A 14,048-nucleotide genomic window follows, 5' to 3' on the forward strand; every position below is an offset into this window, starting at 1 on the left:
TGGAAGAATGTTTTGTGTTCATTTGGAACAATGATCACTTTTCATCAGGTGTTTCTATTTTTTAACAAGCTTCTCGTGAATAGTTATTGTCAAGGCTCATGATGCAGAATTGAGCGTGTTTGTACTGAGCTCAGAATGACGTGTGTATGTATGTTGTGTTTGTCTGTTTTGTCTGTCTGCGGTGTGAGAATGTGGTCTGGCTTCAAAAAGTTTGTGTATGTTTGCTTGTAGGAATTCAGTTCCATCTCCCTTCTTCAGGCAGTGTGGATCGGCCATCCCAACAACCACCAGGTAAAGACACCCCAATCATCTTTTCATATTTACTCCAACTAGTTGTTAAAAAACAACATATTCTCTTATATTTGTTCATTATTATGATTTTACTTTATTTTAAAGTGCATGCATTTACATAAACACACTGTGTGCTTAAAATATACTTGACAAAGAAAGTACTGCTAAAGATAACTTCATAAGTCAATGCTAGTGCGAACCCTGAACCTGTCCCAAAAACTAACTGCCCGTTTATTGTAATTATTATAAAAATATTTTTTAATTATAAATAAATGAAATATTTTAAGATTTAAATGTTTATTGTGTGAAACAATATTTTCAAAGTTTATATATAATATGTTTAAAAGAATTTCTTTGAATGCTGTTTTCTGATTGCATTGCAGAATTATGGGTAATGTAGTTTCTCACTTGGATATCAGTGTATAATATAAACCCGAGATTAACTAATCCAGGTGATGACTTACCCAAAAGCATATATTATTGATTAATATTCATTATAAAGGTTTGTAAATTTTTAAAAAATCAGTTGAGCTATGAGGAAAAGAAAAGGTATTTTAATGTCCAGAACACGATTCTATTTGGTCTAAGACCTTTTATTGATGTTCAGTATTCAAATAAAGTGCTTTAAGGACTGCTGGAGTATTTTTCTAAATTAGTCTTTGCTCGAAATCATCCCAAAAGTGTATTGGGTTGATGTCGAACTCTGTGCGGGTCATTCAAGTTCCTCTACACCAGGGATCACCAAACTTGTTCCTGGAGGTCTGGTGTCCTGCAGATTATAGCTCCAACCCTAATCAAACACACCTGAACAAGCTAATTAAAATTTTACTAGGTATATTTGAAACACCCAGGCAGGTGTGTTGAGGCAAGTTGGAGCTAAACCCTGCAGGGCACCGAACCTCCATGAACAAGATTGGTTAATCCTGCTCTACACCATTTCTTTATGGACCTTGCTTCGTGCACTGGTGTACAGATGGAACTGAAGAGGCCATACCCAAACTTTTCCCACAAACTTGGAAGCATAAAATTGTCCGAAATGTCTTGAGATAAAATTTCAAGAATGGACCTATTGCACAGGTGGCAACCTATCAATGTACCACACTTGACAAACGTTCACAAACGTTTTTAGACGCATCTTCATGACTTGGTGCTTGATTTTTTTACACCCGTGGCCATGGAAGTGTATGGAACACCTTAGTTCAATGATTAGGAGGGGTGTCACTTATTCCCAGTGCTTTATGTGAGTGGGCGGAGCTATACTGAACTCGTTTGACATTTTATGTATAGCATTGTGAGCAATGCAATAAAAATTATGGTACAAAAGTTATTTCTGGGGTGACGCGGTGGCGCAGTAGAAAGTGCTGTCGCCTCACAGCAAGAAGGTTGCTGGTTCAAGCCTTGGCTGGGTCAGTTGGCATTTCTGTGTGGAGTTTGCATGTTCTATCAAGCGTTCGCGTGGGTATCCTTCTGGTGCTCTGGTTTCCCCCACAAGTCCAAAGAAATGCGGTACAGGTGAATTGGGTAAGCTAAAATTGTCCGTAGTGTGTGTGAATGAGCGTGTATGAGTGTTTCCCAATAATGGGTTGCAGCTGGAAGGACACCCACTGCGTAAAAACATGTGCTGGATAAGTTGGCGGTTCATTCCGTTGTGGTGACCCCAGATTAATAAAGGGACAAAGCTGAAAAGAAAATGAATGAATGAATAAAGTTATTTCTGGCGTGATATTTTTTTTAAGGTACACATTTGTACCTAACAAGTCCACATTGGTACCTTAAAGGTAGTAGTACCTTTACTCTACATCAGGGATATCAAACTCTGCAGCCCTGCACAGTCTAATTCCAACTCTAATTAAACACACCTGATCAAACTAATTGAGTCCTTCAGGCTTGTTTGAAACCTACAGGGAAGTGTAGGCTGTGACCCTCCAGGAATTGAGCATGACATCATTGCTCTACATGTTAAAACCTAAGGGTGTACTCACACTTGACTATCCGAACCATGCCCCAGCACGTTTGACCCCCATTTCCCTGTTCGTTTGACAAGTGTGAGTGCTCTAAACCAGTTGGCCAGCCCTAGCCTGGTTGGAAAAGGTGTGGTAGAACGCAGTTCAGTTGGGCTTTGGCGCATTACGCTTGTAGCTCAGCACACCTGAGCGAGAAACTGAAGACCCGATGTCACTTTTTTTTATATCTATATATATATATTTAGGGGTTTTTCACCTTTATTATGACATGACAGTAAAGAATTCATACAGAAAAGCATTTGGAGCAGTGAGAGGGGAAGGATAAAGGACCTCAAGCCGGGAATCGAATTCGGGTCGCCGTGAGCACGTTGGTGCTATATGTCAGTGCACAAGACCACTAGGCTATTGGCGCCGACCCGACGTCACTTTTAAGGGACTGTTTCATATGGATTTATTAATCATTCTAACCTGTTAATGAACGTGAACTGTCATAGTTTATTAAAGATACAACCCCCCACAAAGTAGAAAAGTGTACCTTTTTAAAAAGGTACTACCCCAGAGACAACGTTTGCACCTTTATATCTGAGAGTGTTAAATGTGATTGTTTGTTTAAATGGGGATATTTAATGCAGACAGATGAGAAAAGTGGTTGAAAAAAAGACCATTGTGGTCTTTTATAAACTGACAGTGAAGAATTGGGCATTTTGCATGCTGAATTGTGATTTCATTTAATCTTTTACATCTGTTAAAACCCCAAATTGTGATTTTTGTCCCCCTTCCACATATTTCATCATTTAAAGCTGTTTAATGATTCCCAAGAGCAGCAAACTTAAAACAAAATGACTGTCATCAACTTTAACTCTCTTCTTTTGTAGCCTTGTAAACAGTGAGTATTTTTCTCTTGTTTTGTCAGTGTGATGGACTCTCACTAACTCCTTCTCTCTCATTTGCCCCTTCCTCTCTCTTGATAGCAATAAAAGCCCAGATGCCATCACTCTCGGCTCATTTGATAAAACGGGCAGCGCAGAGAGAGTTATGAGTCCCTGTTGCATTATTTGTTTGGCGGTAACATCTATTTTTGTACCAGTGCTGAATCACTCCTCTCTCGTTCATTCTCGGCCCTTCAAACTCTCTTTCTCTCTTCCACTCCCTTGTTGTTACAATCCATCTTTCTCTTTTAATCTCTCCTTATCTCTCTTTCGTCCAGACTGTCTGACTCAGTTGTTCATATGACCTTTCTGTGAGATTTTAAAGCTGGCTAATGCGATGAGAGGTGGCTTTGACTTATTAAGACGTACAGCAGGATCTTGAAGTGATATTATCATCATTATGACAACTGGAGTGAAAGGCGAACTGAAAAATTGCAGTGTCGCATCAATATTTCAGTAATGACCTCTAACATTTGTATGAGTTTTTATTGTTTTTTTATACTATACCATTTTTTCTTAGATTAAACTTTTAGATTTTTAAAATGAAATGTAATTTAGACCCCAATAAATGTTTTAATAAATGTGATGTTATCCAGCAACCCGTAATATACTCATAATAGATTTAAAGCATAATAGATCCTTAACAATGAATCATCTTTATAAGTGAAGAATGAACTTCAACCACATTGAAAGTATGCAACAGTAAAAAAACTTATTTTTAATATCTCTTATGCTTATCAAGGCAGCATTTATTTAAGCAAAAATACAATAAAAATTTAATATTAACATTTTATTAAATAATTAACAGTTTTCTATGGAAATTTGGTAGAAATAAAATTATTGTGAGTCATAGCCAAATTTCCAGGATTATTACAGTCTTCGGTGTTGTATAAAAGAGAAGAAATAATCAAAAATTGTGTGTGTGGGTGTGTTTTACATCTATAAATATACCCAAAATCAATACACACACACACACACATACACACACCCTCACCGGCCACTTTTTTAGGTACAACTTACTAGTACTGGGCTGGACCCCATTTTGCCTTCAGAACTGCCTTAATCCTTCGTGGCACAGATTAAACAAGGTTTGCTTCGTGGCAAAGATTCCTTGGAGATTTTGGTCCATATTGGTCCACATTCCAAATGTGCTCTACAGGATTAAGATCTGGTGACTATGGGGGCCATTTGAGTATAGTGAACTTATTGTCATGTTTAAGAAACCAGTCTGAGATGATTCACACTTTATTACATGGTGCATTATCCTGCTGGAAGTAGCCATCAGAGCATGGGTACACTGTGGTCCTAAAGGGATGGACATGGTCAGCAACAATACTCAGGTAGGCTGTGGCATTGGCACAATGCTCAGTTTGGCAAGAAAATATCCCCCACACAATTACACCACCACCTCCAGGCTGAACCTTTGATACAAAGCAGAATGGATTCATGCTATCATGTTGTTAACGCCAGTTTTTCCAATCCTCTATTGTCCAATTTTGGTGAGCCTGTATGAAATGTAGCTTCAGTTTCCAGTTCTTAGCTGATAGAAGTGGCTTCCAGTGTGGTCTTCTGCTGCTGTAGCCCATCTGCCTCAAGGTTTGACGTGTTGTGCATTAAGAGATGTTCTTCTGCATACTTGTAACAAGTGGTTTTATGAGTTACAGTTCCCTTTCCACATACCTAAATGAGGTGTTGCTATGTGATTGGCTGATTAGAAATTTGCATTAACAAGCAGTTGGACAGGTGTACCTAAAAAAGTGTACTTAAGACTGTGTGCATGTGTGTGTGTGTGTGTGTCTATATATATATGCATTCAGCAACTTTTATTTAAAATAGAACTGTTGGGTAGTATTTTCTGTCCCTTTCAATTATGTTGTAACTTTTCACTCATCAAAAGTCTAAAAAGGTACACTAAATTAGAGGACAAATCAAAGCTCCATTTATCAGCCTAGTCCAGCTGTGTGGATTAAAGCAAAAAGAGATTTGTTGATAACCTTTCTCTCATCAGAACCCGCGGCAGGCTTCACATTCTGTTCACAAGCACATCAGAGCACTGTTTGTCACTGCTTCTTTCTCTTATTAATGAAGGGAGAGTTGGTGTTAGTATTGTGCTCTGTATATTAACGCATTATAATTAGCAGGCTTCTCTTCATTTTGAATGAGTAATCAGCAGCACAGTGTTTTCACTCTGTGTTCAGAGTATTGGTCAATAAATATGTAATAATCTTGGTCTCCCTTCGGTCTTGAATATTTGATAAGATCGTGTTGATGTGCAGGAGATATTTGACTTTAAGCCTCTTTCTCTCTGTCTATCAGCGGTCACCTACACTCCTAGTACACCCACCTACAAGAGGACACCTCCGCCTGTTCCCCCTCGCTCCACCTCCAAACCCCTGATCTCCATCACGGCGCAGAGCAGTACAGAGTCCACGCAGGATGCCTACCATGAAGGACAGCTGGCCAGAGGTCTGTTAACCACAGCTGTCTGAGTACTTTTCTAAACTTTTATAGTGTTTAGTTTTGAAAGAGCTTTTATGTTCATATTTTTGGTTTTGCTAATGAGTTTTGGTCTATTATTTCTAGTTTTATTTATTTTTGTCATTCATTTTCTTTTCAGCTTAGTCCCTTTATTAATCCAGGGTAGCCACAGCGGAATGAACCACCAACTTATCCAGCACATTTTTATGCAGCGGATGCCCTTCCAGCCACAACCCATCTCTGGGAAACCATTTATTTTTGTGTTAATATTATTTATTGTAGCACTTGTTTCAGTTAGTTTTCATGGCAACATTTTGCATTGTTATTTAGAATTTTTAATTATTATTCAAGCATAATTTCTGTTACTAACAATAATATTTCTTAAATTGATTTAATTAACAATAACAACACTGCTATTTTGTTTTTACCTAAAACAGATTTTTTTTAACTGTATAGCATACAAAAATTTAATTTATTAATTTCGTAATTCATTCAGGTTTTTTCAATAGAGACTGAGATCAATGTATCGTAATCCAATCCAGTCAAAGGCTCCATCCCCCACCTGCTGCCCAATTTGTGTGTGTGTGGCCTAATGCTGAGCTCAGACTGCATAATTTTTAAAAGTAGTCATGTTACAGATGTTTTCACACTGCATGACTATCTGGAGTAGCGTTCTGTCTGTGCTGTGTTTACACTGTAGGATGTATCTGCAACATGGGGTTTTACACTGCATGACTTTATAATAAAAGAATAGCTGACAACGTTGTCTCTGTCTACAATCTACGTCTCTCACAACCACACACACGTGAGAAGTGACATGGAAACAATGCAAGGTCATGTAGTATATCTTTTGTTATTTACCAAATATGAAAGAAACCTTTAGTGGGGTAGAAAATGTACTTATTTTGCTCACCTGAGCTTTGAATGGAATTAGCAATTTCTTTTAAACTTTTTTCTTTTTCGACCTGGTTGTGATATTGCTCACACGTCAAACAGACATGAGTGCTCTTCCTTCATTTCTTGGCACCGAAAAGAAGCCTTTTAATTTCTCCCCCAAGCTCCCGCTGGCCTGCAGATACCCACACTAATGGATACTGCTCTCTGATTGGCTGTCAACAATGTCATTTTCAATTAGAACACATCTCACATGGCATGATTTTGAATCTTTTTTTGAATTTTTATGGTAGTCAACACCTTCAAAATTGATAACATTGCATCATTCGTGTCTATATTAGTATTTTTGGGTGACTTTTCTTTATTGTTGTCCACAGGTTTCTGGGGTTCAGACGGGTCGAGTCTGAGTTTGGGTCGAGCCCTTTATAACTCCACTGACAGTCTGGACAGTGCCAAGGCCGTCACTATCGCCATGGAAGCTGCTGCCATGGCGATGGCAGGAAAGAGACACCCCTCCACCGACAGCCACAGCTCAGTTATGACCTGTGATAAAGCTGTGCTCGTCTCCAAGGCAGAGGAGTACCTGAAAACACCAAGATCATCTATAGGAATACAGGTGAATCTAACATCCTGCATCACTATTAGAGTGGGTCATGCAAAAATAAAAAAACATATATAATTTACTTATTTTTATGTTGATTGAAAACTGCATGGTGTTCTGCCTTATTGACCTATAGAAAGCAAAACATCTGTACAGTATATTTTATTTGTATAAGTTTATGGTATAGTGATTGCTAGTGGGTTTTAGAAGAGTGCTGGATTCCACTGACTGACAGTAGTCAACATTTGATGTGGATCAAAGCCTTTTATCAAAGTTGTCCTAAAACCAGTGTGTACTATTGAATGTTCTCGTGCTAGGGCAACTTTGAAGACCTTTTTTGATCCATTTCAAATGTTGACTACTGTACATCAAAATATATATTTTTTTCTTTTCCACAGAAAGAAATAAAGTCTTACACATTTAGATTTTTTTTTATTGAAATGTTTACATTTGGATGAACTATCCTGGTTTACAGTGTGCGTTTTTAATACCAACTTTTTTCATTTTTCATGTCAAAGACAAGTCTGACAAACCTGACAAGTTTTAGGAACAACAACAAAAAACTTGACTTCTAGTTGATTATTTGTTATCTGAAGTGGCTTATATGAAAGACAAAGCCCTCTAGATTACGCTTATTTTACCAAAATAAAATATAAACATGCCTTGATTTTTAATTATTTAATTAGGACAGTCAGGTCTAAATTTATTTTGATAAAAGTTTTGTCACTTACCAAAAATAATGTACAGTAGTAGAAAAAGAATGAATAGTGTGTAGGAACCCCAAACTTTTCCTTCACCAAACTTGACTGATTTCTATGTGAATCTGGAGTCCATGCAGGTTCCAATAGGTCTTCTGTAGTATTCAGAACTTCAGAACTTCTGACACATTTCCAAATTATTGCAACTGGGATCCACCACAAGACTTTTGTCTGTGTAAGTGTTAAGTGCAGTAAAGCTGTTTTCATATAAACATTCATTGGACATGCAGTTTTTTTTTTTTTATTTAACATTAAATCGTAGCATAATAGTGGCAGATCATGTTATATCTTGTTCAGATCATGCACCTAAAGCATAATGTTTAAAGTAAAAGATATTATTAGAATGTCATTGTTTCATGCACCAAATATAAAAACTCAAAATTCTGATTTAACATTAGTAAAGTTCATAGCATAAATATAATCATTATAATCATTGATATTGATCATTGTGAAATAATATATTGACTAAATTATAAAATAATCTTAATGTATTTATTTTATTCTTCTGTTTTTGTTCAAAGCCAAAAAATTACTATGTTATAATAAGCATTATTATAACCTGCACACAGCGGATGCCCTTCCAGCTGCAATCCAGTACTGGGAGATATCCATACACACTCATTTTAAAAACTAATTTCTATTTTTCTGGTACTGATTTATTTTGTCTTTACCATGATGACAGTATTAGTAGATAATATTTTACAATATACTAGTATTCAGCTTTAACTGAGTTAAATAGGTTAACAAAGCAAGATTGTTAATTAAACAAAGTCAATGGACAACAGTGGTTTGTTCTAGAGCCTAAAATATTCATTAGGGAGCTAATAATATTGACCTTAATAATTATTTAAAATGCTTTTATTTCAAACGCACAAAAAGACATACCATGTAGTATGTTCTGCAATAGAAAATACTGTGAAATATAGTTTGGTTTGTTAAATATTACTTGGGAAATATTTGAAAAATAATCAAAATTTCACAATAGGGCCTATGATTTGGTTTTTGTCTGTTTGTATATAATATAGGCAAGGGAAGTTTATTTATATAGCATATTTCATACACAGTGGCAATTCAAAGTGCTTTACATAAACAGAAATAAAAGAGACAAGTTTAAGAAAAATAAAAACTAATAACAAAAACGATTAAAAACAGATTAAATGTGTTAAAACATGTTATAAAACAATGAGAAAGAAGAGAAAAACATAATATTATATATAATTTTTTCTTATTTTCAATTTTCCCTGCTTTATATGCTGCCGACTATATAATATGTGTTTAAGGCAGGGCAGACCTATTTCAAATGAAGTCAGTGTTGTTCAGAAAATCTCTTTGAAGCATTTATTTTGTCTTTTTTTTTTTTTTACACTTTTGTCTCTTCACCTTTAACTTTAAGTTGAAGTCTGCATTTTCCTTCAACTTCCCTGCTGTTTTGAGCTCTCGTCTGTCCTCGAGAACAAAATATTAATGAAAAGAGTGCTGAGTAGTGATAAATCCCACCCACAGGCACTCACGCAGACTGAATCTTACCTAACCAAAGCAATGTAGGTTATTTTGGAATCCAAACACAGAAGTATATACAACCCCGTACACCTCCAGTCTGTGTTGGTACTCTAAAAATAGCTTTCTATGAGTCATCGTACCGCAATCCGTTAATTAACATTCAACTCAGGCTTCAGTGAATGGGCTCTCCCTCTCTCTCCTTCCCTTAATCTCCCTCTTTCCTCATCCTTCTCTCTCATTCATCTTCTCTTAATTCCCTCTCTCTCTCTCTCTCTCTCTCTCTCTCTTCAGCAGTTATCTGTCTTTGCCTTGTGAATATCTGTGTTGAGATCATGTCCTAATAATGTTAAATGTTTTTGCCTCTCTCAGCCCTATTGCTGTATCTCTTTTGCATTCACTGTCTACACTGCCCCCTATAGGTTATGCACAGAAAGGACAATTAATTGCCAATGGGGGCTCCATAAATATTTATTACCGGCCATGAAACAGAATTTTGCATTATTATTTTTATTAAGAAATATGTTCGCCCACAAGACTGGAATTATTTAGCAGTTTTTTCCTCGCGCATTAGTGGCAAACAGCACATGTCCTTATCACTGTACAGGATGAACAAGTCTCTGTCTTTCGATGAAACTGAATCTGCATTTTTCAGGTTTTCTTTTACTTACTTTTTGGCTGCGTAAAGAAATAGTTCAACCAAAAATGAATATTATTTAATCATTTACTCTAGTTTTTCTTTCAGATGAAGACAGTCAGAGTCATGATAAGATATAATGATGTATCTTTCCAATTCTCTAATGCATTAAATGGTTTCCAGATATTTTATGCTTGGTTTTTAAGACGTTTGGTTCTCATTATAAAAGTAACCATATTAAACTACAACTTGTAGTTTACTAATGTATCCCCTAAAAAGAATTTATGATAATCTTTAATTATTAATTTTGTATTATTTATTCTTAATTTTTGTAATATAGACTATTTCAATGTGGCGATGTCATTGGCCCACATTTCCTGCTTGCCATGAAACTATTTCATAACTGTAACAAGATAGGTGGCTCTTTTTGGATTCTCGGAAGCTGTAGAATGAAAAAAATGTTCAACAGGAAATATTTTGGAAGCATTGTTTTTGTTTCCGTCCCTGAAAATGATCCATAGATTGTTGGTCAAGGGGTTGTTAGCCAGCAGCTAGCTCTCTGCAACTCTCACATGGTTACCCACTGAAGCTAATCACGGTCAGTACCTTGATGGGAGACCAGATGGGAAAGCTAGGTTGCTGCCAGACGTGGTGTTAGTGAGAGCAGCAGGGGACACTCAACTTGTGGTCTGTGCGGGTCCTGATGCCCCAGTATAGTGCAGGGGACACTATACGGCTCAGTGAGCGCCGTCTTTCTAATGAGACATTAACCCAAGATCCTGATTCTCTGTGGGTAGGGGTTTTAACCGTGGCATCCTGGTCAAAATTTGCCCACTGGCCTCTGTTCATCATGGCCTCCTAACCCATATCACAATTGGCTTCATCACTCTGTCTCCTTTACATCAATTAGCTGGTATGTGGTGTGCGGTCTGGCACAATATGGCTGCTGTCACATCATCCAGATGGATGCTCCACACTGGTGGTGGATGAGAAATTCCCTTGAAAAATATGCAAAGCACTTTGAGAGTCCAGAAAAGCGCTTTTTAAATGTAAGGAATTATTATTATTAAATATTATTATTATTATTATTATTCTGTAAAAAAAAAGAAAGAAAAAGAAAAATCATGAATAAAAAGTAAAAGAAAAACAGTAACCACATTTACAAGTTTATTAAATGGCTTCTGGCAATTGCCGTATGTGCATTTACGAGAGAGTGGAATTGATGTATGAGAAAGGGTGTAGACTTAGTGGGAGCTAAGGTAGGTAAATTTATAGTGTTTTTACTCTCGCCATAAAAATAATTGTAGTGCTTAATGACTACATGTTTGGCCAAAAACACTCACACGATGAATAAATGCAGCAACAGCCCACTATACTTCACTAGTGTTACATTTTTCATGTTGTGCAGAGGAGAAGGTTTTGGTGCAGTTTTTTTCATACATGAAGACGGGATGTAGATTGTTAGCAGTGTTTGAGTGTCAAGAAGATCATTCAAAAATCCTCTTTATTGTGTCAGTCGATTTCCCTTTTATCCTGCTTGACTGAAACTTATTTTTAAGGCCAGACTGCTGATGATAATGCTCCATTTTCTGGTTCCACCAATAGCTTTTGTGTGTTTTTGTTTCTTTGTAGCAGCTTGCCTAGATATCATTTAATATATTCAACATTCACTTTGCATTGACTCGTGATTATGGTTAAGTAAAGAAATGGTTCACACAAACATTTTAAGTTTTATGTACTTTTGCTTTTCATGGAAATTCATCTGTTCATCATCAATAAAGACAGACAGCAGTGTAGGTTACAGTCACTTTAAGAATTAATGATCAGATATGATATTAGATACACATACAATATAATAAAAGATAACTGATGGTGAATATTTGCTAAAACATGACATAATGTGTGTGTCTAATGCAGTAATAGATTAAAACATTAAATTCACTTTCATGTCTGAGATTTGGCTTTCAATGTGTGTGCAAAGAAAATGTTCTCATCTATATATTTTTTATTTATGTCTGCACTTCTCTTTCTTTCAGACACTGACATTTTTTATTAATGGTGTTTATTATTATGTTATGGTCATTGAAAGCTTTCTTAGATTTCTTATAACGTTGTCATGTGGCTTGAGAAGACTTGAAATATTGCACATAAGTCACGGTTATAAAATCTAAATAATAAATAATAGTAATTATGCAATTAGCTGTCTGTTTAGGGGATAAAACAGAAATCTAAAATCTGGACAAATATTTTAGATTTCTGCAATTATGCAATTTTTGATTTCAAAATATATGCAATTTTAATATATCTTTAATATTGTTAAATATCAAATATTAATTGAAATAAAATCAGGGTGTCCGGGGGTCTTAGAAATTATTAAAAGTTGATAAATCAATGTAGATAAATTTAAGGCCCTTAAACAAATTAAAAAGCCTTAAATGCTATTTTGCAAGGTATTAAATTTTATATAATTTTTAAATATGTAATGTATTGTTGTATGCTAAAGTTCGCCTGGATTAAATCTGTGAATATCAGGATGCTGTGTAGTTTATAAAATCAATGAAATCCTACTAAATTTCACATCATGCTGCTTTGTTTACTGCAGTAACCAGTAACTCTATAGGCGCAGACCTGCTGAATTACCTAGATTTAATATATTTTTATTCAGTGTATGAATCATGTTTTAGTTTTGGATTAGCTTCTTACATCAATATTTAGTAAATATACTCTTAAAATCTTGCCAGTTTTTCCGGTCTTAAAATGTATGGTAAGAGTCTTAAAAAAGGTCTCAAAAAGTATTGAATTTCACTTTCTGTCATGTATATACTCTGAAAATATATATTTATTTTTATCTGTGAAATCCAAGCATGAACTTGCATGTCCTTTTTAAGCTGTCCATCCTTTGCAGTTTCACAACACCGGATTTTCAGGTTTATATTAATGTGGCGGAATGACTGATGTGACGCATTCTGCCGTGGTCCACAATATCGTTTTGTATCCATGAAGAATCCCTAAGCACACAAAGTTGTCATCTTTTCAGACTATCAAAAAATATAGGGAAACACCGCTCACATAGCTATAATCCTGTAGGACTGGCCAAAAAAAACTTCATATTCTGGCCCTTGCTCTATCATGCCTGACAGTCTGAGTCCCTCAAACAGAATTCCTGCGTCTTTACATTGTCAGCAGTCAGACTGATTTGTCTGAAGTGAATCATCTTGTTCTCTGATTCGGAGGTGACCGTTCCTCTGTCTGTCCTGCTCCAGCACTTCTGTGACTCACACACTTTTGTCTTCAGATGGTTTGATGTTCTTAGCGGTGACAGACACTTTTAAGCCTCCAAAGTCTTTTGTGAGATACCTGAAAGACTGACCTTCAGTTCGTTATCAGAGATATTTCATTTTATGTTTTTTTTTTTGTTTTTGACTGGGTGAATTTAACATCTCAGGAATCAATTAAAACAGAAAGCTTTTACAGTAATAGTCACCGAGTCATAATTGGTTAAATAAAATATTGCTTAAATATTTAGAATATTACATACAGTATACAGCTGACCAAATCTTTAGGGTTGGTAAGATTTCTTCAGTATAAGTATGCTGCTTTGTTAACATTGTTAAAGAGCCCCGATCATGCATTATAAAAGGTTATATTTTGGATGTGGAGGTCCCCAACAACAGGCTGATATGCATGCAAGTTCAAACAACACTTTCATTGTTTTATAATATTTAATTTTACCTAAATTCGCAATGACTCCCATATGATTTGTTCAGCGATTCATTGGTTCCCAAACCCCTCCTCAGCGCGAAGCTAATCTGCGCTGATTGATCTGATGACCCAGTCTGTTGTGATAGGTCGATTGTGTTTAGCTCAAAAGAGAAACGCCCACCAATATGAAGTAGCAGAGAGTATGTGAGAGCCCAATGCAGGAATGCAACAAAGCAATGCAGTTAAACACCAGCATATTGCTCTACTCTTAACGCTAACCCCAAGTAATAACAATGA

General features: G+C 36.0%; 1 protein-coding gene across 9 annotated transcripts in view; it reads left to right on the forward strand.

The window, feature by feature from the left end:
* dlgap2a (discs, large (Drosophila) homolog-associated protein 2a) overlaps nt 1–14,048 on the forward strand; it is a 249,872-nt gene that overhangs the window by 222,594 nt on the left and 13,230 nt on the right. For all 9 annotated transcript variants that reach the window (XM_087290537.1, XM_087290539.1, XM_087290543.1 and 6 more), the window contains 3 exons: nt 232–291; nt 5,501–5,650; nt 6,934–7,172. In XM_087290537.1, coding sequence (XP_087146663.1) covers nt 232–291; nt 5,501–5,650; nt 6,934–7,172 — 449 coding nt within the window. The remainder of the gene's footprint in view (nt 1–231; nt 292–5,500; nt 5,651–6,933; nt 7,173–14,048) is intronic.

The sequence above is a fragment of the Danio rerio genome, chromosome 17, assembly GCF_052040795.2.
Source record: "Danio rerio strain M-AB ecotype USA chromosome 17, GRCz13ab, whole genome shotgun sequence".
Taxonomy (NCBI): Eukaryota; Metazoa; Chordata; class Actinopteri; order Cypriniformes; family Danionidae; genus Danio; species Danio rerio.